The 24,564-nt window shown below is 35.7% G+C and overlaps 1 protein-coding gene across 1 annotated transcript in view; it reads left to right on the top strand.

Annotated features, from left to right (window-relative positions):
- The first annotated feature begins 291 nt into the window (after window positions 1-291).
- The window catches only part of LOC118197498 (meteorin-like protein), a 48,353-nt gene continuing 24,080 nt past the window's right edge, over window positions 292-24,564 (top strand). Inside the window, exons 1-2 of the mRNA XM_035369012.2 lie at window positions 292-963; window positions 18,082-18,467. Of these exons, the coding sequence (XP_035224903.1) occupies window positions 857-963; window positions 18,082-18,467 (493 nt within the window). The 5' untranslated portion in view covers window positions 292-856. The remainder of the gene's footprint in view (window positions 964-18,081; window positions 18,468-24,564) is intronic.

The following is a 24,564-nucleotide window of genomic DNA, read 5'->3' on the forward strand; positions in this document are numbered from 1 at the left end:
TATTCATTAAATTATGTTATTTTATAAAGTAACTATTATTATTTATTAAATTGATTAGATTAAAAAAACTAATATTTTTAAAAGGTCTAAATTTTGACATCTTATGTAAACATACTCAAAATATTACTATACATCCTAGTTGCAATACATCCTAATTGATCAACTTAGGCTCGTTTTTGGCGAAGTTGGCGACGGAGATCGTGGACGGGAATTTGGCGAATAATTTTCTTCCAACAACCTGCGCTCATCTCGATCCGCGGCAACTTTCGCATTCGAGTTTGACAGTGTTTGCCGAGTGGTCGCCAGAAGAAAAATGCGAAACGTTGTTATTAATTTCTTGCATAATTGCAGAGTTAAGGAAGCAGAATTTTCCAGTTGAAATTATATGATAATGATAATAAGTGATAATGATATAAAGTGTACCACAGTGTATTTGCATCACATTGTTCCAATATATTTCAGAGAGGCAATTTTTAGTTTTGAATATCCAAAGGCAGGCACATGTTAGACAAATACTAAAAATTTATTGTATTCGCACATAATCTATCACAAATACATAAGACTGTGGACATATAACAATGAAAAAGAGCGTTATTCTGCGAAGAAGATTTAAAATATTCAATTTACGTGAATCAAAGGACGAATGCTCCTCGGTGTAACGTAACGGTCTCCAGATGTGCTTTTTATGATAATTTCAAAACAACAGAACCGCGAGTGATACCTTATCGGTATGACTTGAGAACTTAACCTATTTCATCCATCTTAGAATTGACCATTCATCGTGCTTTATGCATAGTGAGCAAAAAAGCTTGGTTTTGCACCATTGGCACGTGATGACAGGAAAAAGAATGCGCACATGCTCATCATCATGAAATTTGTCTGTTACATGGTCATCATTCTGACCCTGACCTCCGTTACCGTTGTCGCAAGACCTCCACTGGATAACTGCGATTGGTCTGGAAGGTAAGTCAATAATTTGAAAACTTAAAATGTTTTAAAAAGTTAGAAAGGCTTTTTTTCCACCCAAATTTGTTGTTCTTCATAATAATGTAATTCGTGAATGCAGGTTTCAGACCTTAGGAGTTTTTTACTTCAGTTGGTGGCGTTTAATTCGATCTCGGCCAGTGTTGTTATCATTCGGATATTGTTAGCAAATTATACGGAAATCCCGCCTATTTCTATGCTTAAACGTGGAAAATACATCACTTATTCCGATCAACAAGTCGATCAAAATATTATTATAATGATTTTTTTGTAGCTGAATGTAGTTATCGATTAAAAGATAAAGAAGCTTTAATGTAGAATTGGGTGCCCCTTCGATTAGCGACAATTATTTTTTTTTTAAATTTTGGCGATAAAACCTCACTTCTAGTTACCATGATAGTTTTTAATTTGTTTTACCTTCCTGATTTCATTTAAATGAAATTAGATTGATGTGTACATGGACAAATTTAAGGCAGTGCGCAATGCCTAGTTTGTGCAATTCTAGGATGAAAAAGAATCGCCAAAAAACAAGATGTACCCAATTGTAAACTTTTACCTATAAAGAAAATAAATAAGGTCAAAATTGGTAAATGGCACCGTACAAAAATTGGTAAATGTCTCAGAAAAACTGCCATGTAAGGCACTAAGAGGCTAAATAGTTTGATTTAAGTTAACCATGTACAAAGAAAATGCTTTTCAAAATTTTACACCAGTGCTATAATTCAATGTGCGCTGGTATAATACAACCACGGGATCAGAGAATTTTTATAGTGATGAAATTGTATTATTACCCTGAGATGAGTCTTAAGTCCTTTAAAATGTGGATGTAAGTAAAAATGAATTATCGTGGAAGAGCAATCTTCTTAATGCGTTGTATTTGCTCAAAATGTCTTGGAGCTCCGTCTCAGAAAAGTGTTAAACATTTCAACTTATAAGATAATCTCTCCCTCCTTTCTGCATGCCTTCGTGGTGCAGTGGTTAGCACACTCGGCGCGTAGTCGAGAGGTTACGCGCCGAAGTTAGAGTGCTGTGACGGCATTGCTTACTTTTCACTTCTGTCGTATCAAAAATACCTAATGTCTTTAAAACCTTTTAATAAAAGATGAAATACTAGAAGTTAAAGAAACCAACGTCCTCGACAATATGAATTATGAGAAACTAAAACTTCGTGTATATATTGCTGAAAAAATTCAATTTGCAGTATTGCTGAGCATATAGGTTTGGTTTGGTTTATTTAATTACTGCAAAGCACACTTGGACTATCTGCCTAAGGGGAGGGATGCCTTCGTGGAGGACTTTCGGTTGTAGTGCCCCTTCGATTAGTGACAATTTTTTTTTTTTTAAATTTTGGCGATGAAACCTCAGTTCTGGTTACCATGATAGTTTTAACTTTGTTTTAGCTTCCTGATTTTATTTAAATGAAAATAGATTGATGTATGCATGGACAAATTTTTAAGGCAGTGCGCAATGCCTAGTTTGTGCAATTCTAGGATTTTTTTTTTTTTTTTTTTTTTTTTAGGTGAAAACAGATCGATGTGTACATGGACACAGAGTTTGTGCAATTCTTTGACTTCTTAATTTGGTTTTGTTTAGCGGCCATCTTGAAATTGCGCCGATCTTGGCGTCAAAAAAGAATCGCCAAGAAATAAGGGGCACCCAATTGTAAACTTGTACCGGAATTTCTAAGGGAAACTGGCTCGTATACACGTTACACATGGGGGAAACCACGTAAACGCCCATGCAGCCAGCCCGTTCGCCGGATTGGAAACTTGCACCGAACTACCAGTGTGCAGCGACTTTACCGCTCGGCCGCTGGTGGGCTACTGAGCATATAATAAACTTTTCTGAAGAGGAATGAAACCGGTGACTTCCTACAATTAAGTATTAGAAAGGCCAATCAGTGGCCGAGCGATAAGAACGCTGAATATTGTTAGTGCGATCCGGTGGCTCCGTGCGAGTTTTCCCCATGCGTAATGTGGTATGAGCCAGTTTACCTTTAAAAGCGATCCACGAAAGCATCCCTTCCCATAGGCAGATAACCCTCGAGTTGCTTTGCTGTAATCAATTAATTCAGTCTAACCAGACTATTAAGGTATAGTATCCGGGAACGTTATAAACATGAAAATTCATAAACGGATTTTTCTGTAACAACTGTAAAATATCCATTATTAATTATTTTTTTTAACTCAAGTTCTGTGAAAGTATAGCATTTTTATGTTTCTAGCACATTTATATTAATCTATTTGAATTCCATTGTTATTTTGAAGGATATTTTTCCCTCGAGGTTATCAAAATAGCGGTGGGAAATGTGATCACATTAAGCAGCGGCTAATGCGATTCCATTCCATCATTGCCAATTAGAAATTACATCATTGCCAATTAGTAATTCAGTTCCATCATTGCCAATTAGTAATTCAGTTCCATCATTGCCAATACGTAATTCAGTTCCATCATTGCCAATTAGTAATTCAATTCCTTCATTTGTTAAAAAGTATTTAAAGTTCTGTAAATGCATTAAAGCAAAGCGATTATTAGAGCAAAATTTATCTCAACGTTTAGTACTTGGAAGAGGAAGAGAAAATATTTAATTAAATCAAAATAATAAATTTTTTGAAGTGTTATAATTTCGCCGCGATACGGTGGTGAACTGTATAGCGCCCTAATACAGTAAAACACAAGTGAATATTCGGTACTAAAAAATTTTATGTACCGAGTACTGTATATGTACTTCTGAAAAGCATTTTACTTATTAAGAAACAATGATGAATTGTGTACTAAATCATTATTTGTATTATCCCCAGTATGACTTCATAAAAATTTAAACTTTCTTTCTACGTTTTAAAGGAGTGGTATTTAAAATAAATGCAAACATAAAAAAAAAAAAAAAAAAAAAAAAAAAAAAAAAGCCTTAATCAGAAAATAAAAAATACATAAATAAAATAATGCAATGCATAAAAATAATAAATTAATTTAATGCATAAAAATGCAAACGACCTCGATCAGTGTGTCAGCTCTTAGTTATATACCATCAATTCAGATTTTTTATAATTTTTTTTTAAATGGTGTAGCGACCCACAGTTTAAATATCGTTGTTTATTAGACAATTGCTGCCAGATTTTTTTAAAGGCATTTATCAGTTTCGTCATTTCGCAAATTATTGTCTAATAAGCTATTGCAAGCACGCTGTTTTTCTGTTATCTAGATCAAAAGCAATTTCCCAAGATCTGTTAAGTAATAGTTTTCATCCCCTTCTTAACGTTAACCAATTTAACAGCATATTTCTTTTTCGCAATCAAAAATACCATCGTCTCGGCATACGGTATGCAATAGCCGAGTCCCCAAGATAAACACTTCTGATCTTCATACTTTTCAACAAACTCGCTTTTTCACTTTCATGGTGATCCTAACCATATTCTGCGTTGACACTTTCATTAACTTCTTAAAACTCATTGTTAACGAATTTACAAACCATTTACGCTAAAAAAAAAAAAAAAAAAAAAAATCTGAAATGTTTCAGATTTTAAATTACGTCCAAAGGGGCGTTTTTTAACATTTTGTGTGTTACCTTTCTTTATTAAATATCATGTTCCTCGCACTTAACCAAAAGATTCAGTGCAACAGCAATATCGCAAAATAGTTTTAAAAACGAGCCTATCTTTAGAATTTCCGATACAGAGACTCACGCGCTGGAGATAAAAATGTTTTTTCTGCACAACGTTGCCATTGCTCGCTTTGAAATCCTTGAGTTTGTTAATCAAAAATTCGTCAAAGTTTTAAAAAATAGGAAATCGATGATAAAACAAATTTCAAATTTCAAATTTGGTCTTCCACATGCTCATATTCGTTGGAGGATTACGTTATTCAAAATTCGATGACTCTATGTACCGTTGTTTTATCACAATACGAGAAATATACATACATTTATGCAGATTTTTCATTATTTAATTTCTTCAAATATAATGCAGGACTCTAACATTTTGTGGCAACAGTTTGAAAAGTGAACCGACATTTATGAGTCCGACGCAAAATGCCAAAACGAAACTAATAGTCCTTCGGGATTCAAATCCCTTTGGACTAAAAACACAATCACATCAAAATTCAGAGTTATAGTGCAAGTTGTTTTACTGAATGGTTTCGCGCTATGCACGGGGTGTTTACAAAATGATAAATTCTTTTTCGCGGCCAATATTCACCAGAAAAACAAAGTTGCAATGGAACCGCAAGTTAAATATACTACCCATGTTACTACAGGGATAGTCACGACCGAGACATATCGGAAGAGCAGATCTCTTGTCAGCCAGACTCTAGCATTATCTCGAAAGACCAAGAAAATATAATATTCTTGGTAATTAATTATTAATATTCTTGGTAATTAATTCTTGGTAAGAAAATATAATATTCTATAATATCCAAGAAATAATTCACGCATTCGAACAGAACATACACCAAGCTAGGCTTATTCTAAAGCGGACATATACCTAGGTACACTGTATTTATATTATTACTTTTCTTAAGGGTATTCATACACCTTAAAACCCATAAGATCTTCGAATATGTGACTGTTGCAAGAATTGGGATAACTTATTTATTTTAAAGGCAATTACTTCCAACTTTTTACAGCTGCTTTCTGAAATTCTAATCAGAAAGTTTGTGTTGCCACAAATATTTTTATAATTTAATGCACTTTCTGACAAAATGTTTCGTCAAGTTTCCACCTTGCGGGCACAGTTTAAAGCATTCTGTTGCGTAATTTAATTCCGTATATAATATATAGCTTTTATAACATTTGGAAACTACTGTGAACCAAAAATTCTAAGAATTTCATGTTAAATTTTTATTTTATTGGGAGTTGAGTTTATAAAATGTATTTTATTAAGAAAATCTTTCATAAAAAATTTTATAATAATCAAAAAAATCTTATCATGAATTTTAGATTTCAGGTTAAAAGTAGTTTCCCATAGTATAAAGAATTCTATCAAATTCCGAATTAATTACCATTAGCCATTATTAAAATATCATGCCGCAAGGTGGAAACTTGACGAAAAATTTTGTCAGCAAAGTGCATTAAATTTATAAAAAATATTTGTGGCAACACAAACTTACTGGCTACTAGTTACCGAAGCAGCTATGTTATGTAGTCAGCTGTAAAATGTTGGAATTAATTGCTTTTAAAATAAATAAAATATCCCAATTCTTGCAGCAGTATCATATTCGAAGATTATAAGGGGTTTAAGGTGTATGAGTCCCCTTAAGTTTATTTTCTCTCTGACTACTTTGAAACTTCTCTGACTCAAAAATTGAAGAATTAAACGAATTTAATTCAAGGTTCTTTGCTTCCTATGTCATTGTCATGTCACTTCTAGTGCTAACATTTTTAGCACATTATATTAACCTTGAGTTTGTATGGGTATTGTACAATTACATGTTCTTTAAATTGCATTCTTTTTTAAAATTTACTGGAAAGATTATGATATAAAGATTGCTGAATTTGAACTTAACGGGAGATGTAGAATTCCTAAACATTGACATTTATTTCTCAGCAAAAGCGGGTAACGTATTTATGACGCTAGAGACGTCTTTAGCAAAGTCTTTTTTAATTTTTTTGGACCGTTACACTACCATACAGTTCATTGGCCTAACAAAGGTTTTGGCGAATAGCCGGCAAATACTTAAGTTATTCGTGAGGAGAAGCACCCACGAAAGCTATTTGCACTCATTAAGTATCCAGAATAGATCTTCAGTGATGGTTACATTAGGTTAATTGATTAACCAGTTAACTGTGATTGACGAGCATACTCATTATGGAAAAGCGACACGATTTTGTTTATTGACGAGTATACTCGTTATGGAGAAGCGACACGATTTTGTTTATTGACGAGTATACTCGTTATGGAGAAGCGACACGATTTTGTTTATTGACGAGTATACTCGTTATGGAGAAGCGACACGATTATGTTTATTGACGAGTATACTCGTTATGGAGAAGCGACACGATTATGTTTATTGACGAGTATACTCGTTATGGAGAAGCGACACGATTTTGTTTATTGACGAGTATACTCGTCATGGCTCCATTCTGGCGACACAAAATGCTGCGCACTCTTAAACGAGAGCGCCACAGTTAAGTGGTTAAGGCGAAGCAAACCGAGGGTTACCTGGCTGTGACGGGGCATGCCTTTGTGGAGGAATTTCAAGAGAAACTGGCTCGTATCCATATTTCACATCAGAAACTCTAAAGCCGCCGGGCCCGTTCGCCGGATTCGAACACGAGTCGAACTACTAGTGTTCAGCGACTTCACCGCTCGGCCGCAGGTGGACAGATCCTCACTGATGGGAACTGCTATGAGCACCGTATGCAGTTGCTACGTCCAATCTCTGGGTGTAGATCTTCCGTGCTAGTTACTCATAGCCAGAACTTCGTTCTCCCGAGCCGTCTTTAATCTTCTTTATTTCATATTTTATGGCGTAATCGTTGTTATTAATTATTTCATATTAAGTCGTAAAGAAATCAGAGAGGGAAGATGTATCTGCGACTCTTTGACATCGTCGATTGTATGAAGCATCAACAAAACTGCAGCACAGGCATATAACTAACCATAATATGGCGGAAATCTTCAAAAAGATAACAGCTTAAAGATCTTATCTATTGATTTAATCGAAATAATGCTGTTTTTATGAAAGCTTGTTCAGTTTTTTATTCAGTTTGCCAATCATTTCACTGTCGACGTGTCCAGTAGATAAAAATACTAATCTTTAACGGCAAAAAGAATTTTAGATTCAGTATTTGCAAATCTTGCTTTAGAGTGTTTGGTTTACATATGTGCTCACTTAATAATTGTGTGTGCGTGATTATGGCAAAGCCTCGAGGGCTATCTACCTGAGGGATGCCTTCGTGGAGGACTTTCTAAGGGAAACTGGCTCGTATACACGGTACACACATGGGGAAAACCACGAAAACGCCCATACAGCCAGCCCGTGCGCGGGATTCGAACCTCGGACCGAAATACCAGTGTTCAGCGACTTTACCGCTCGCTTAAGGGGGTTCATATACCTTAAACCCCTTATGAGCTTCGAATATGTTACTGCTGCAAGAATTGGAATATTTTATTCATTTTAAAAGCAATTACTTCCAACATTTTACAGCTGACTATATAGTAAAGCTGCTTCGGTAACTAATAGCCAGTAAGTTTGTGTTGCCACAAATATTTTTAAATTTAATCCTCTTTGTGACAAAATATTTCGTCATGTTTCCACGTTGCGCGCGTGATATTTTAAGAATGGCTAATGGTACATGTTTGGAATTTGATGGAATTCTTTATATGGGCACTATCTTCTAACTGAACAAAAAATCTGATTAATATTTTGATATTAAAAAATTTTATGAACGAAAACATTACAAATTTTTTTAATAAAATACATTTTATAAACTGAACTCCAAATAAGATAAAAATTTAACATGAAATTCTTAGAATTTTTGGTTCACAGTAGTTTCCAAATGTTATAAAAGCTATATATTATATACGGAATTAAATTACGCAACAGAATGTTTTAAACTGTGCGCGCAAGGTGGAAAGTTGACGAAACATTTTGTCAGAAAGAGCATTAAATTATGAAAATATTTGTGGCAACACAAACTTTCTGATTACTATTTCAGAAAGCAGCTATATTATGTAGTCAGATATAAAAGTTGGAAGTAATTGCGTTTAAAATAAATAAGTTATCTCAATTCTTGTAACAGTCACATATTCGAAGATCTTACGGGTTTTAAGGTGTAGGAGTCTCCTTAATAAAGCATGCTTCTTTGGACTACGGTTAAGGAACTTCTTATCTCCACTTTTACATTTCTTTTTCATACTTTTTGTTTGTTGTTTATTTACTTTTGATCTTGAGAAATATAGTGCAATGCTTAAAATTATTGGTAAAGCTCATGCTTCAATCTTTTGTGCTGTTTTTCGAGCCTTGTTATTTTATTCTGATAGTCTGATTTCATTTATTATGGTTTCGTGACATTGGCCCCGTTAGTTTTCGAAGATGTAAATAATTCTTTCAACTTCTACTACGGTGATATTTTTGAAGGATATTTCATAAAATAATTTTTTAAATAAAATCCGCCGTTTCGATGAAGTGCGTTTTGAATTTAGGTAGTAGTTTTATTATAACCAGTGTTTCCATAAAAAATATATTACATACGTATACAAGCCCAGTATAAAATATTTTTCAGAAATCTGTCACTTCTTGAAAATCGTTTCTTCCTAAGGCGTCTAGAGAGTTTTCTGATTTTTTTTCTCCGGGGAGGAGGGAGAGGTGCATGCATGGGGCGTTATGGAGTGGGCGTACTGATTTTTAGGTCCTTGCCTAAAATACTAATCGCAAATTCGTGTTCGATCATGCATAAACTTCTCGAAACACCTTTTCTGAAAAGGTTCGCTCAGGCTCACGAAACTATTCAGGCTGTTCGCAATAGGTATTCAATACTACGTCTTGTTGCATTTCCATTCAAATTTGGAGTTCAGTTTCTAAGGAGCCCGATTATTGACCATACAAGAGTCTTGCGTGAATACTCCTCCGCTTTATTGAGGAGATGCGGAGTTTTTGTGGATTCCTCCTTCTAAATCCCTCTACGTGATTCAAGGCCTGAGTGCCCCTGTCCGTGGGATGCCCAAGTAAATAGTTTCCGTACAGCAAGAATCTCTTTGTAGGCACAATTTACGCAAACGTAGAATGATTGTCGAGAGCCTGAAAATTGCTGCAGGGTCATGGCGGAGATGCAGTTACTTCTAAGAACTTTTGTGTGGTTTTCTCTGTCTGATTGTTTAGTGCGCAGAGTTGTTTTCAAGCCGCTTCAGAATATTTCACGTCGGGCGCATTTCTTCAAAACGCAAAAAAAAAAAAAAAAAAAAAAGGAAAAAAAAAACTCCAAAAGATTTCAGATTTTAAATTACGTCCAAAGCGGCGTTTTTTCTTAACGTTTTGTGGGTTACCTTTATTTATTAAATATCATGTTCTTTGCACTTAAACCATATAATTCAGTTCAACAGCAACGTCGCAAAGTAATTTTAAAATGAGCCTGTAGAGACATTAGGTATTTTTTTGAAAGCAGACAAGATGAAAAATAGCAAACGCCTTCGCCGGGAATCGAAACACGGACCTCTGGAATACCGGCCCAGCGCGCAGAACCACTACACCACGAAGGACGCCAGGAAAGTGGGAGAAATACCTTATACAACCTCCCTTTTAAAGGGCGACTAGGGTTTTAGGGGACCTAGTCGCCAAATCCTGGGTGCGAAGAATCATCATCCACAACCCTTTTTAGTTCGGGTGCCATTGTAGAGACATTAGGTATTTTTTAACCACTATACCACGAAGGACGCTAGGAAAGTGAGAGAAATACCTTATGAGCCTATCTTTAGAATTTCCAATACACATCCCCCCCGGTAGAGTGTTGCCATTGCTTGCTTTTAAATCGTTGAGTTTCTAACTCGAAAATTCGTTAAAGTTTTACAAAATAGGAAATCGATAACAAAACAAACTCCAAATTTTAAAATTGGGTCCTCGACAAGCCCATGTTCTTAGGAGGATTACGTCATTCAAAATTCGATGGCTCTATGTACCGTTGTTTTATCACAATGCGAGAGACATGCATGCATTTATGCAGATTTTTCATTATTTAATTTCTTCAAATATAATGCAGGACTCTTAACATTGGTGGCAACAGTTTGAAAAGTGATTCGATTGATTTAAAGCAAAATCGCAAAACAAAAACAGTCCTTCAGAGGCAAAGCTCCTTTGAGCTAGATAAACGCGTGAGTTAGATGCAGTAATTGAGATACACAGGTCAGTTATCAATTTTGTTACACCTTTTTTTTTATTACATTTTCTTCATTTGTTCTAGGATCGTTGCAAAATAGATTTCTATGTACGCATGTAAATAAATTTCAGTGCAAGCTTAAACAATATACTATATACAAAAGGAAAGTTGCCAGTTTAAGAGTGGAATTAAACACAGTGAAAAGCATTAAGTAAACGCATCAGAAACAGGAAGTTAAGATTAAATACAGCTTCTCAGATTCGACAAAAAATTTCGCCGCCCCGTTGATATTCTCGAGATTCCCAGGAGTTTTACTTACATAGCTTATAAGGTATTTCTCCCACTTTCCTAGCGTGCCTTCGTGGTGTAGCGGTAGCACGCTGGGCCGGTATTGCAGAGGTCCGTGGTTCGATTCCCGGCCAAGGCGGTTACATATTTTTCATCTTTTCTGCTTCCAATTAACCTAATGACTCTACAAGTGGCGCCCGAACTAAAAGGGTTGTGGATGATGATTCTCCACACCCAGGATTTGGCGACTAGGTCCCCTAAAACACTAGTCGCCCTTTAAAAGGGGAGTATATAAGGTATTTCTCCCACTCGGTATTCCAGAGGTCCGTGGTTCGATTCCCGGCGAAAGCGGTTTCATATTTTTCATCTTTTCTGCTTCTTATTAACCTAATGACTTTACAAGCTAAGTTACTGTCTTCAATCGGCAGCTTAACACGCATGCCAATAAAGAAATTGATTATAGCTCGTTCTAAAAAAAAATTATGAGATTTTGTACTTAGCTCTTAGTGGATTAAGATTTAACTTTAAACTGTTCAATCAGATGAGTTGTTCCAATTCACATTGTAGAGACATTAGGTAATATGGAAGCAGGAATCATGAAAAATAAGCAACCGCCTTCGCCCGGAATCGAACCGCGGAACTCTGGAATACGCGCCCAGCGTGCAGACCACCACATCACGAAGGCATGCCAAGAAGGCAGGAGAAATACCTTATAACATATTTAAAGCTATGATTTTCTCCAAGATGCTCTTCCCTTTGTCACTGAAAGAGCGTTTCCTTTTTTGTAAGTCTTGGAGAGTTTTAATTTCGACTACCGTTAATAAAAGCATGGCACTGGCGATGATTCTTGATGAGCTATAAATAAATTGCAGATGCTAAATATTAATCATTCTAATTTTTAGGCGTCATAAGAATCCCAGATAGATATTAAAATGTTTAGGAAATAGAAGGTCCGTATCTTCTATTATTTTAACGAAAAGGAGGCAACTATATTATATTCATACGTGTATCGAAATGAAAAGTAGCATGACCCGAACTAAAAAAGATGGTGGATAATGATTCTCCACCACCAGGTTTTAGCAAATGGGTCCCCTAATCCCCATTCGCCTTTTAAAAGGGGGAGTATATGAGGTACTTCTCCCGCCATCTTAGCATGCCTTCGTGGTGTAATGGTCAGCACACTCGGCACGTTTTCGAGAGGTCCTAGGTTCGAGTCCCGGCGAGGGCAGTGCCCATTTTTCATATCTCCCACTTCGAAATAACGTAATGTCTCTACAATGGCGCCCGAATTAAAAAAAGGTGGTGAATGATGATTCTCTACTACCAGAATTTGGCGATTGGGTCCCCTAAACTCCAGTCGCCCTTTAAAAGGGTGGAGTCTATAAGGTATTTCTTCCGCCTTCTAAGCATGCCTTCCTGGTTCAGTGGTCAGCACGCTCGACGTGTATTCGAGAGGTCCGTGGTTCGAGTGCCAGCGAGGGCATTGCTCATTTTTCATCGCTCCAGTTTCCAAAGTCTCTACAATTTGTCAAATAAAGGAAGTTGCAACTGAAACTAAATTTACTCACTGCTCCATTCATCGTGAAGCTTCAGTAGCCAAAACAATCCCCGAAAACCTGAAAATCGTTTTAAATAAAGCTGTGAGAGTTGCAGTTTTATTAAAAGCGGAGTTTTAAATTCAAGAATATTTACGATTTTATGCCACGAGATGGTCATTGAACACGAAACCCTTTTGTTACGTTCCGGAAGTACTCCCACTTCGAAATAACATAATGTCTCTACAATGGAAATAACGTAATGTCTCTACAATGGAAATAACGTAATGTCTCTACAATTGAAATAACGTAATGTCTCTAGAATGGAAATAACGTAATGTCTCTACAATGTAAGATATGAAAAAATATGACATTGGCTGTCATTTGTTGTCACCTGCCTTCGGAGCTACTGCCATACCACTCTCCTTCCTGTTTATGTGTTTCATAGCTACGCAGTATCGGCCTCTTTCTTTCTGCTGCTGCTCCTGCTCTTCTTCTCAGTCTCTACTGACAAGTGTTTTTTTTATGATTCTGTGCCTCGGCTATTTCGTTTATTCCAAGCGTTTCCGAAACTATGTGTGCTTGGAATTGTTTTATATATATCTTTCCGTTTTTCAAAGTTTTGTTGATTATCCAAGACTTATTAATTAAATTAAATAAGTAGTTCTGCATGAACTATAAAAGCGAGCAGAGAAACTATCAAATATATACTGTAGAGACATTAGGTTGTAGAGCGATTAGGTATTTTATTGGAAGCAGAAAAGATGAAAAATTAGCAACCGCCTTCGCCGGGAATCGAACCACGGACCTCTGGAATACCGGCTCAGCTGCAGAACCACTACACCACGAAGGCACACTAGGAAAAGGGGAGATATACCTTATATACTCCCCTTTTTGAAGGGCGACTGGGGTTTTTAGGGGACCCAATCGCCAAATCCTGGGTGTCTAGAGTCATCATCCGCAACCCTTATACTTCGGGCGCCACTGTAGAGACATTAGGTTAATTGGAAGCAGAAAAGATGAAAAATATGCAACCGCCTTCGAAAGGAATCGAACCACGGAACTCTGGAATACCGGCCCAGCGTGCAGAACCACTACACCACGAAGGCACGCTAGGAAAGTGGGAGAAGTACCTTATAAGGTTATTTCGAAGCAGAAGAGATGAAAAATGAGCAATGCCCTCGCCGAGACTTCAACCACGGACTTCTCGATTACACGCCGAGTGCGCTGACCACTACACCAGGAAGGCATGCTAAGAATGCGGGAGAAATACCTTATATACAGCCCCTTTTAAAGGGCGACTGGGATTTAGGTGACCCAGTCGCCAAATCCTGGTGGTAAAGAATAATCATTCACCACCTTTTAGTTCGGGCGCCACTGTAGAAACATTAGGATTTTTTATGTTGAGAGACGTGAAAAATGAGCAATGCCCTCGCCAGGACGCGAAACTCGGACCTCTCGAATACGCTGTCCATTACACCACGTGCTGTCTACTACACCACGAACGCATGCTAAGAAGGCGGGAGAGATACCTTACAATGCAATGTCTTCAACATGTATTTCTCGTGATTTTAAAATGACATGAAATATATAATTTTATTATTAATATGATACCAAGTACGTTTGATACATAATATCTTAAACCAAACGTACTTGGGGCAGGGAGGAGACACTAATTGTACTTCCAAGACTGCATAACTGAAGCTCTATATTATAAGTAGTTGAGTATTCGACGTACAGAATAATGTACATGAGGAACTAACATAATTGTTTCGAACAGTTAATATTTTTATTAAACATTTTACTTAAACTGTTTTATCACAATCGCCAAGAAGTAAGATTCCGACAATTCCATTCGTCCATCAACTTTTAATCGAAACTTAACAACACAGTATTCAACTCGAAAAGTAGAATAATTCTAACGTTAATTTATTTAATATAAGAGACCACCAGCGGCCGAGCGTTAACGTCGCTGAACACTGGTAGTTCGGTCCGAGGTTCGAATCCCGCGAACGGGCTGGCTGCATGGATGTTTTCGTCGTTTTCCCCCATGTGTAACGTGTATACGAGCGTTTCCCTTAAAAAGTCCCTCCACGAAGGCTATCTTTTCCTTAAGGCAGATAGCCCTCGAGCGTTTTGCCGTAATCTAATAAACCAAACCTTATGTAATATAAACTCACTGTTGATAGCAATTGGTAGTTGTGGACTGTATATTAATTCATAAAAGTCAAGTTGAGAAACTTAACAACATTAATTTTCTTTCAAGCACAATAATGCCGCTTAAACGGGCAAAGAGTGAGTAAGGAACAATTAACAATTGCTTGCCGCTTTGTTTGGGCAGATGAACGGAGACTCAGTATGGACCGAGTGCATCCCTATCGCTTACTGATTAGTATTGGGCTCTCGCCACTGACCTTACGTGGCGCTGCAAACGTACAAATACACAGAAATATTCTAACCGAGACGGAACACCCACTTTAATGTTAAAAATAGGTTTAATACAGTGGTGTTGTGTGGTGTATTTAATTCTACAAAGCACACTAGGGCTATCTGCCTAAGGGGAGGGATGCCTTCGTGGAGGACATTCTAAGGGAAACTGGCTCGTATACACGTTATACATGGGGAAAACCACGGAAACGTCCAAGCAGCCAGCCCGTTCGCGAGATTCGAACCTCGCACCGAACTACCAGTGCTCAGCGACTTTACCGCTCGGCGCTGGTGGGCCTTACTTTCAGTACGAATAATCCTTTTTAGCTTAAAAATGTAAAATTATTGCCCACTTCACACGTGTTTGCAAAAGCAAAAAAATGCGATAATAGATATTCAGTACTTTTCTGAAACTACACTAGCTGGGGTCATTAAGGTCATTACTTTTTCCTTCTTTATGATAACCAATATAGGCGACCGGATAGTTTTTAAAGAACTAATATAGCAAATATAAAGATGTGTATGGGAACCTGTATCCAGAATTCTAAAATTATGCTGCGTTTAACTATTTTGTGATTTTTCTGCTAAATTGAAATGTACGCGTAGTAAGTGCGAAGAACGTGATATTTAATAAAGTGAACACATAAAAAGTGAATAATAAAAAGACAAAACGTGATTTTTGTTAGCTGCCTTAATAAGAAAACTGAATTTGAGTTGATGAACTTAGAAAAGACTGAAAATAATAATAAAAAAAATATATACGTCAGCACTTAACATATTGCATCGGGAACTCTGAACGTAGCGCTACGAATCAGCTTTTAGAAATTTTATGATTTTGTTGTTAAACTGTATGCAAATTCATATATATCTTCGGAAATTTTAAATAAAAAATTGTAATTTTTTTACAAGTCGTCTTAGAAATAAGTCTACTTTAAGATGATGATAAAAATTTTATAGATTATAATTCAAAATATTTTTAGAAAAATTTATAAAAAATTATTTAAAAATACAAATTTTAAAAATAAATCATAAAAAATGAGTGAATTTTATTTGGAATGAATCTAAATTTCGAAATGTGAAAGGAAAAATGAAAGAAGTTTAATAAAAAAAAAGAACAGATGAATAAATACATATCAAACTCAATTAACATTGAGGAGCTAAAATTTTGAGAGCTAATTGTTTAAAAACGACTCGTGCATTTGTACAATGGTAATTTGGCGTCATTTGAATCGTAGAATGCAAATACGAAAAATAAATTGGTATGTTATTTCAGAAAAAGTCCAATTTTGTGTCAAAATACGTATATTAGAAAGATGCTATATATAAATCTAATACATATCCTAAAACCTAATTAAAAAAAATTACATTAACAAATGGAAAATACAGTGGTTCTCTTCACCTAAAAACAAAGGATTTATGGAACTAATTAAAATCACAAATAAAATTAAATGTATGAACAATATTAATAATCAGTTAATCAGGTTTTAACTGGACATGGTAGGTTTTCAATCTATTTCAACCGATTTAATCCGCAGGAAAATAAATTATTTAATAGTTGTCAGGTTGATGGTGATGATGGCATTTCGTGGTTGATTGTAGTTTAACAGCCCCTATTAGACAGATTTTTAACATTACTGATTTTAATGTAAGTGTCATTAATTTTAGAGGTTTTAAATCATATTCTATTGCTCTAATGAAGTTTATGAATGAAAATAGGGCGCTAGTAGGAATCTTCTGTTAAAATTGAATTTTGTGTTTGTATGGGTTTTGGATATCTGCGGTGTACTATGTTGTGAATTTGTGTTTATGAATTTTTTTTTGGGGGGGGGGTAGATTAGACTTTAAGGTACCCCTTGTACTATGGCAAAGTTGTTTGATTTATCGCCAAGTTGTTTCATTTATGGTAGCCTGAGTAGTTGAATGTTATGGGAACCCTATTGTGACGTAATCGGGTGCATGATTCTGGGAAATTTTGAATAATGGGATGTTTTGTAAGCGTTTGTGTGTGTGTTAAAACCGTTTAGATGGATTTGAATGGGTTTGTAGGAAGAAAGGTTCAGATGCCACTATGTGAAACGTTCGATCAGAAAGAGTACCTGGTTTGAAAAAAGTCATTTGAGTATGATTGATATTTTGATTTTTACGTGGCTCTGCGTGTACGAAGCGAACTCGAAAATCATGGTAAGTGAATATTTGCTTTTGGTAGTGCTTAAATGTATAACATGTTTTTCCTTTTTTATGTTATTTTATTGTTTGGTTTAAAATGTATTTTATTGAGATTATGTATTTTTTGTTTGCCTATATTGTAGACTTTGGTGCTCCTTTTTAAGTGAAAATATATTGATGTGTACATGGACAAAGTAAAGGGAGTGTGCAATGCAAGTTTGTGCAATTCTGGGATTTTTTTTAAGTGAAATTAGGTCGACGTGTACATGGCTAAAGTTAAAAGAGTGCGCAATGCCATTTTTGTGCAATTCGGGGGGGGTTGAAGTGAAAATAAGTCGATGTGTACATGGATACCGAGTTTGTGCAATTGTTTGTCTTGTTATTTTGGCTTTGTTCGCAAGCCAAAATAAGAGTCAAAGAATTGCACAAAATCGGTATCCATGTACCGCCAAAAATCGCCAAGTTTCGCCAAGGGGTACCCTAAACTATACTTTTACCTTTTTTTTTTTTTTTTTTTTGTTTGTTTGTTGGTCTGTAATTTTGTGTTAGATGTGCTTATTTATTTTTGATTTAGTATTTTTGTTTGTTGTTTGGGGGTGGCTGGGTTACTTACTGGCTGCCCTCGTTTGTGCAGATACGGGGCCTCCTTCTTTTGAGCTATGGGGACATTCGTGTCTAGGTTTGCTGAAGGGAGCCTCCAATTCTTACATATCCTAAGTCGCGCTTTCGAGACATGAAAAACGCAAGTTGAATTTCGTCAATCGGCCCAGTAGAACGGGAGACATAGAACTGCCCCCCTTTTTTTTTTTTGCGCAGTGTACATAAATGCAGCACCTGATATTACAATAGCCATTTTCTTCTTCTTTATTACAGTGGCACTCTGGAGATGGCTCTTTCAAGAGGTGTTCAACCAGTGTATCTCCGCTGCAATCAGGGAACAATCCGGTGGCATTATCCTCAAGGAGCACTGAGAATAGTTCTGCAGCACCGAACTGAAGGAAGCAACTTCAGTGCTTGTATCAAAAGATCCAATACGACCTCTGGTGCGCGTATCTATCTGGCTGGAATAAAGAAGCTTCATCTCGTGTTTAATAACGATGATCCAAAAGACTTGGTGAGATGTGTGTCTTCTCAGCGAGGTCAAGTGGCTCTGTATATGGAAGCCAATCCTATTACCGACGCTCTGCGACAGGCCACGGCAGAGTTTAGTTACCACTTGAAAAAAGTGGCAACAAGATCCAGCAAGGATTTCAGCGATGGTAATATAAGAATTTTTGGTCATAACATTATAAATGCCTTTCATTATGTATATTATTTTATATACTTTAAATAATTAAATAATATGCCACCAATTAACGATAAGTAATACAAGCTGTCGAGTTTCATAGATTTTTAATCTATGATTTTTATGTGTGCATACTAAGTAAAAATAACCAATAGGTTATTTTTAACCAATAGGTTATTTTATTTATTGACAGGGGCTTTTCACCCAACATTATTAATCAAGCATTTAAAAAATTGTCATCTCAACACACTTAAAGCCACACTCTTATTTTAGGAGATTATAAAAATTCTGTTGTCATTCCCTTCTTTCCATCAATTAGCTATAAAGTTGCACATATTTTGCAGAAATTTAACTTTCGGGTTGTTTACTCTCCCATCAATAAAATTCCAACTTCTATACTCAAGGACCCCATTCCGGATATGAATTCCTGGGGTATTTATAGGATTCCTTGCCAGTGTGGTTTAATTTACATTGGTCAAACTAAGAGAGCCTTAAAATTTCGCGTCAAGGAACATGAGGCATATGTTAGAAAAAAGGAAACACAGAAGTCTTCTGTTGCTCAACATTGTTGGTCCGAAAATCACACTTTCAATTTTTCTGCTGCCAAAATTATTCAAAAAACATCTTCCATTGGAGAACTGGATTTTCTAGAGGCATTTCACATTCATAAAAATCTTTCTGTTCTAGTTAACGATCCTAATTCCAATCCAAATTTGCCTTCGGCTTTTAGAGAAATTATGTTTTAGTTCTGGTTTCGCCAACAGATGGCGCCACTTGCTTATTCTTGTCCAGGCTTTCTTATCTTATCTAATCATTATTTCCTATCTTGTTCATTTGCGGTTTTGCAGCTGAAGATGATGGTTCGGTAAAACCATCGAAACTAGTCCTGTGAAAATTTTGTGAATATAACGCTGATTTTTGTTGTTTGACTTCTGAATTAACCAATAGGTTGTGCAAATTGCAAAATATTGTTTTTTAATATTTCTTTTGAGAAATTAAAAAATAATGATTGTAAAATGTGGTGGTACTTAAGATTTTCAATTTTTGTTTAGATCAGCTGTTCTCAACCTTTCGACTAACGCGTACCATCTGAATAAAAACTGAAAAACTTAAGTACCACCGCTAGATTTTACAATGCTTATTTTTCAGTTTCTCAATAGAAATATTAAAGATACATAAATATATTTTGACATTTCACAACATGTTGCCTATTTGTATTAAATATGTATACATTAAAATATTTTAGATTAAAAATGGATTACCATTTTTATTATCAAAATTTAAGTTATAATAGTTTAATTCTAAATTTGAGTGCGAAATTTTGGCCTGTTTAAGACAGATCAATTTCCTTTGCGTCTGGTCTGATTTCACTTACTTTTAACCGCAAATTAAGATCCACTTTTAATTTTGTTCTGTACAGTAGACTCCCGATTATCCGCGCCTGCGGCTTTTTTTTTTTTTTTTTTTTTCTTTTACAAGCGTAAAGCAAAGAAAATAAAAATTTTCACAAAACTGAGTGAAACGTTAAATTTGCTAAACATCGTGCTTATTTATAGCAAAAATATCCCAGGCCTTCTCGGAACCTTCCCCTCTGATAAGTAAGTGATTTCTTACTCACCCTTGCAGTGCCCGCTCCATGGCCCTCTCTCGTCTTAATCTTGGCCCACCAGCGGCCGAGCGGCAAAGTCGTTGAACACTGGTAGTTCGGTCCGAGGTTCGAATCCCGCGAACGGGCTGGCTGCATGGGTGTTTTCGTGGTTTTCCCCATGTGTAACGTGTATACGAGCCAGTTTCCCTTAGAAAGTCCTCCACGAAGGCATCCCTCCCTTTAGGCAGATAGCCCTAGTGTGCTTTGCCATAATTAAAATACACAAAATACACACACACGTCTTAATCTTACTGATAAGTCTTACTTAATCTTACTGATTTTACAGTTATGCTTTTGTAATTACATAATACATTACAGTATTAAAACAGTAAATATGTTTTAATTTTTCTGTGTATCCTTGACGCCTCTCGTAAGTACTTCTCTGTTTTCATTAATAAAATGCATTTTAGGTTAGTTTTGAGTGATATATTAAAATATTAAGCGTTAGTTAAACATTTCCTGCTGTTTATCTTACGTTTTATTGTACATATACATTTTTCAAAATCGGAATAACTGTTTTTTCTTTTTCTATACCCATTTTTAGCTTTTTTCGGATTATCCGCGATTTTTGTTATCCGCGGCGGTTGCGCCACCCAATTCCGCGGATAATCGGGAGTGTACTGTATTTAATTTTTACATATAACGTGCAAGAAAATCCGGTACTTTTTCGTTTCGCCGGCGCAAATCTCGCCAAGCAGACTTTATTGGCGACAAGATACATTATACACATAAAAAATGTTAACAAATATTAGTTCTACGATTTTTTTTATTTTGAAGGCAAACATTTTAATATCGTTTAAAATTTTGTAAAAAGCCAATAAATAAAGACAATAAATTTGTAAAAGACATTAAGAATTTACTATGCTTTCATGGCTCAACATCCTGATTCGCTCGTTCCTATCACGTGACTCATGATCTCATCTTACGTAAACTATTCTACAAAAATCTAATGCTCTCAGTAATTATCTACATTAATTCTCGGAACCTTCCCCTCTGATAAGTAAGTGATTTCTTACTCACCCTTGCAGTGCCCGCTCCATGGCCCTCTCTCGTCTTAATCTTGGCCCACCAGCGGCCGAGCGGCAAAGTCGTTGAACACTGGTAGTTCGGTCCGAGGTTCAAGTTAAATCTTAATTTGGAACACAAGTTTAAATGTAAGAAATATTTCAATTCGTACGAATAGCTTACTCAGAAATTATGTAAAACCGTAGTGCTTTACTTTGCGTGCATTCTCAATAAGAATGGATGAATTTAACCCTTGGGTTTGCCTTTTCTATATTTTCGCTTTCGGATGAGCGGTGTGATTGGATCCTTATTGACTTAATTTCCGCGAATTGCCTTCGGGCATAAAATTGAGCTATCTGGTAAAAATTATACGTAATTGTATGCCTGTGTTGAAAGAAACAGTCAATCTGATAAGAAATGGCTGGCGACTTGTTTTGAAAATGAGGCGTAAAAGGTTACCAGCGAGAATATTCCGCTTGGCTTCGGTTGTACCATTATTGGCGACTTTATCGCCTGCGCCGGCAAAACGGAAAAGTACTGAAAATCCTTATTCGCACAAATAGGTTGTGCAAAAAGGCAATAAAAATTTAATAGCTTTATTTGAAATGCCTTTAAAGTTATTTTTTGGTTCATACAAAAGTTAACAAGTGTATTACTTTTGAAATCTTCAGTTGGACTTCGATCACAGTAAATTTCTATCAATGTTTCTTTTTCTTCACGAGATTTTTTTGAATTTAATAGTTCAAAATACTTTTCTTTGCGTATCAACTATTTTTCTCTTGCGTACCACCGGTTGAGAACCGATGGCACACGTTAGTCAAAATGTTGAAAACCGCTGCCATAGACTGCTGCTGTATTTTGTGAAATTGTAACGATCTTATTATTTGCATATGCAGTATACGACAACAATATATGAAACATCCACGACGATCCAAATTTTATGTACGGTGCAACTATATTTCTCAGTTAGCAGCGAAATAAGAGTGAACACCAGTTTGGGTATGTCTAATGTAATCGTTTTCGTGAGATCTGGAGACTCTATAATGATCCAAATTTCCCCTCCAAGATATAAGACACAGATAATTTGCGAAATTTTAGTCTGGTGGCTTTTCTGGAGACGTTGTAAAATCTGCTAAACCGAACAAAGTTGCCATGGGGGTGAAAGGGATAAAAAAATGCATAAATTGCGAAGCATACTTCACCTCGTCCTATCGCAAGTGGAAGATCAAATTGTAAATAACAGACAAGCGAGCGGTATCGTTCCGTAGACGACAAACGCGAGCTCAGATTTTGTGCTTCGAAATAATAACTCTAACCAGTCGTCGACCCCGAGCGAAGGGTAAACGCCGAAATGACTGGGTACGTGGAGTGCCCACTTGGCTGTCTCCACCCACAACCTGAGCAAGCAGACCTATTCACCCCCCCCCTTATTTTTTGAGGTCTTGCTTTGGGAGGAGTGTTATTCTCGTTGGGAATCTTTATCCTTTATTATTCCGTTTTCCTTACGCTTTGCGTTTTCCACTCGAGTTAAGGATACCTATGTTTTCCTGTTGTGCTTTTTTTTTTAAAATTATTTTTATTTCACGACCGAAACGATTTCGATTTAATTTTTCCATTTATTCAGTTTATCATAGACTACAGGGGGCCTGGTAATTTTCCAGTTCTCTGAGATGTTGCCACCGAATATGATAATAAGATATTTATCTTTCAAATTATAATTACAGACATACTGCTTAATTAATGGAGTGATTTAAAAGCACTGATTGTATTTAAACGACAATTTGTGTTTTAATTTACTTTGCAATCGTGTTATTAATGATTTTAAATCATACGATTTACAATAAATACAACTGATAACGTTATAAAAATTCGTTGCAATTTATAAAAGACACTCTTAACTAACATATGTTTATTTTTACACTGCCCTGTAACGAATTATTACCCCAAAGGGTTTTGGCATAGAAGGGCTGTTAATTTCGTTTTAGCGTTTTGTGGCGTTTCACTATACACGGCGTTTCGCTTTTCAAATTGTTGCTACCAAATATTATCGCCCAGTATTATATTTAAAAAAATTAAATAATGAAATACCTGCATAAATGTATGTATGTTTCTCGCATTGTCATAAAATAACGGTACCTAGAGCCATCCAATTTTGAATAACGTACGTCTCCACCCGAACATGGACATCTGGAAGCTCAAATATGAAATTTGTTTTATTATCTATTTCATATTTATGAGTATTTGATTATGAAATTCAACGATTTCAAAGCAAGCAATGGCAACACTGTACGAAAAAGAAAACATTTTTATTGGGAGTAAAACATTCATATTCATATTTTAAAATTAATTCATGTTTTTCATATTCATATTTTTTTAAATTAATTCATGCTTTTCATATTCATATTTTTTTAACATTTCATAAGAAAAGACATTCATATTTTTATTAGGAAGGCATTCATACTTTTTTAATTAATACTAAGACATTTATATATAAGACGGGTATGATATTCTGAAGAACATTTCAAAAGAAAAGACACCATCTTCAATATGTGGTGGTTCCGTGATTGGAATTTAACATGCATGTTGATTTTGAAATTAGTAATTATATCAAAAGCTGTCCTAAATGAATTAATGAATACTATCTTTCATCTTTCTAAACGTAAGAAAGGAACTTACAACGTTATGACATAATTGCAGCGTAATTTATTAGGAAATGCATTAGAATAAAAGGTGGAAACCTTGACTGAGCAACTGGCCGTATTGATTTGTAAAATGTAAAGAATTTTATTACGAAATAATTGCTTGTTTATTATTATTTCTGTGATAAAAGATTTTCAAGATTCCAGTTTATTTATCACCATTTCAAAGTAATTCCATCCGGCGGCAACGTACTTATGTCAGAATTTTTTCCAATCCTCGAAACATAAAATCTGTTCCAAGACAGGCAGCGAAATTTTCTTTTGGATGCAGAAACAGAAACTACGAATCGTGGAAATTAGAAAAAATGCTTATGTTTGTTTAATTTTTAACAGAATTCACGAACTTTAATATTTGTTAATGTTGAGATCAAATACACCGTCACTTATACAGAAACACTTGTACAATTTATTTGCATAATACTGAACACCTACATCAAAGGTGTGTTCTATAAATTAAGAAAATAGCAATTTATGGAAAATCCAGAAAGTAACTGCAATTTATCTCGCTCTGCCGACGATATCATTCTGAATTTTTGCGATATTACCCAGGAATGTTTATATGAGTTTGTAGAGACATTAATAATTTTTGGAAGCCAGAGAGATGAAAAATTAGCAACCGCCTTCGCCGGGAATCGAACCACGGAACTTTGGAATACCGGCCCAGCGTGCTACCGTTACACCACGAAGGCACGCTAGGGAAGTGGGAGAAATATCTTTTA

The sequence above is a fragment of the Stegodyphus dumicola genome, chromosome 1, assembly GCF_044657685.1.
Source record: "Stegodyphus dumicola isolate Sdum_Otavi_A_Nest chromosome 1, ASM4465768v1".
Taxonomy (NCBI): domain Eukaryota; kingdom Metazoa; phylum Arthropoda; class Arachnida; order Araneae; family Eresidae; genus Stegodyphus; species Stegodyphus dumicola.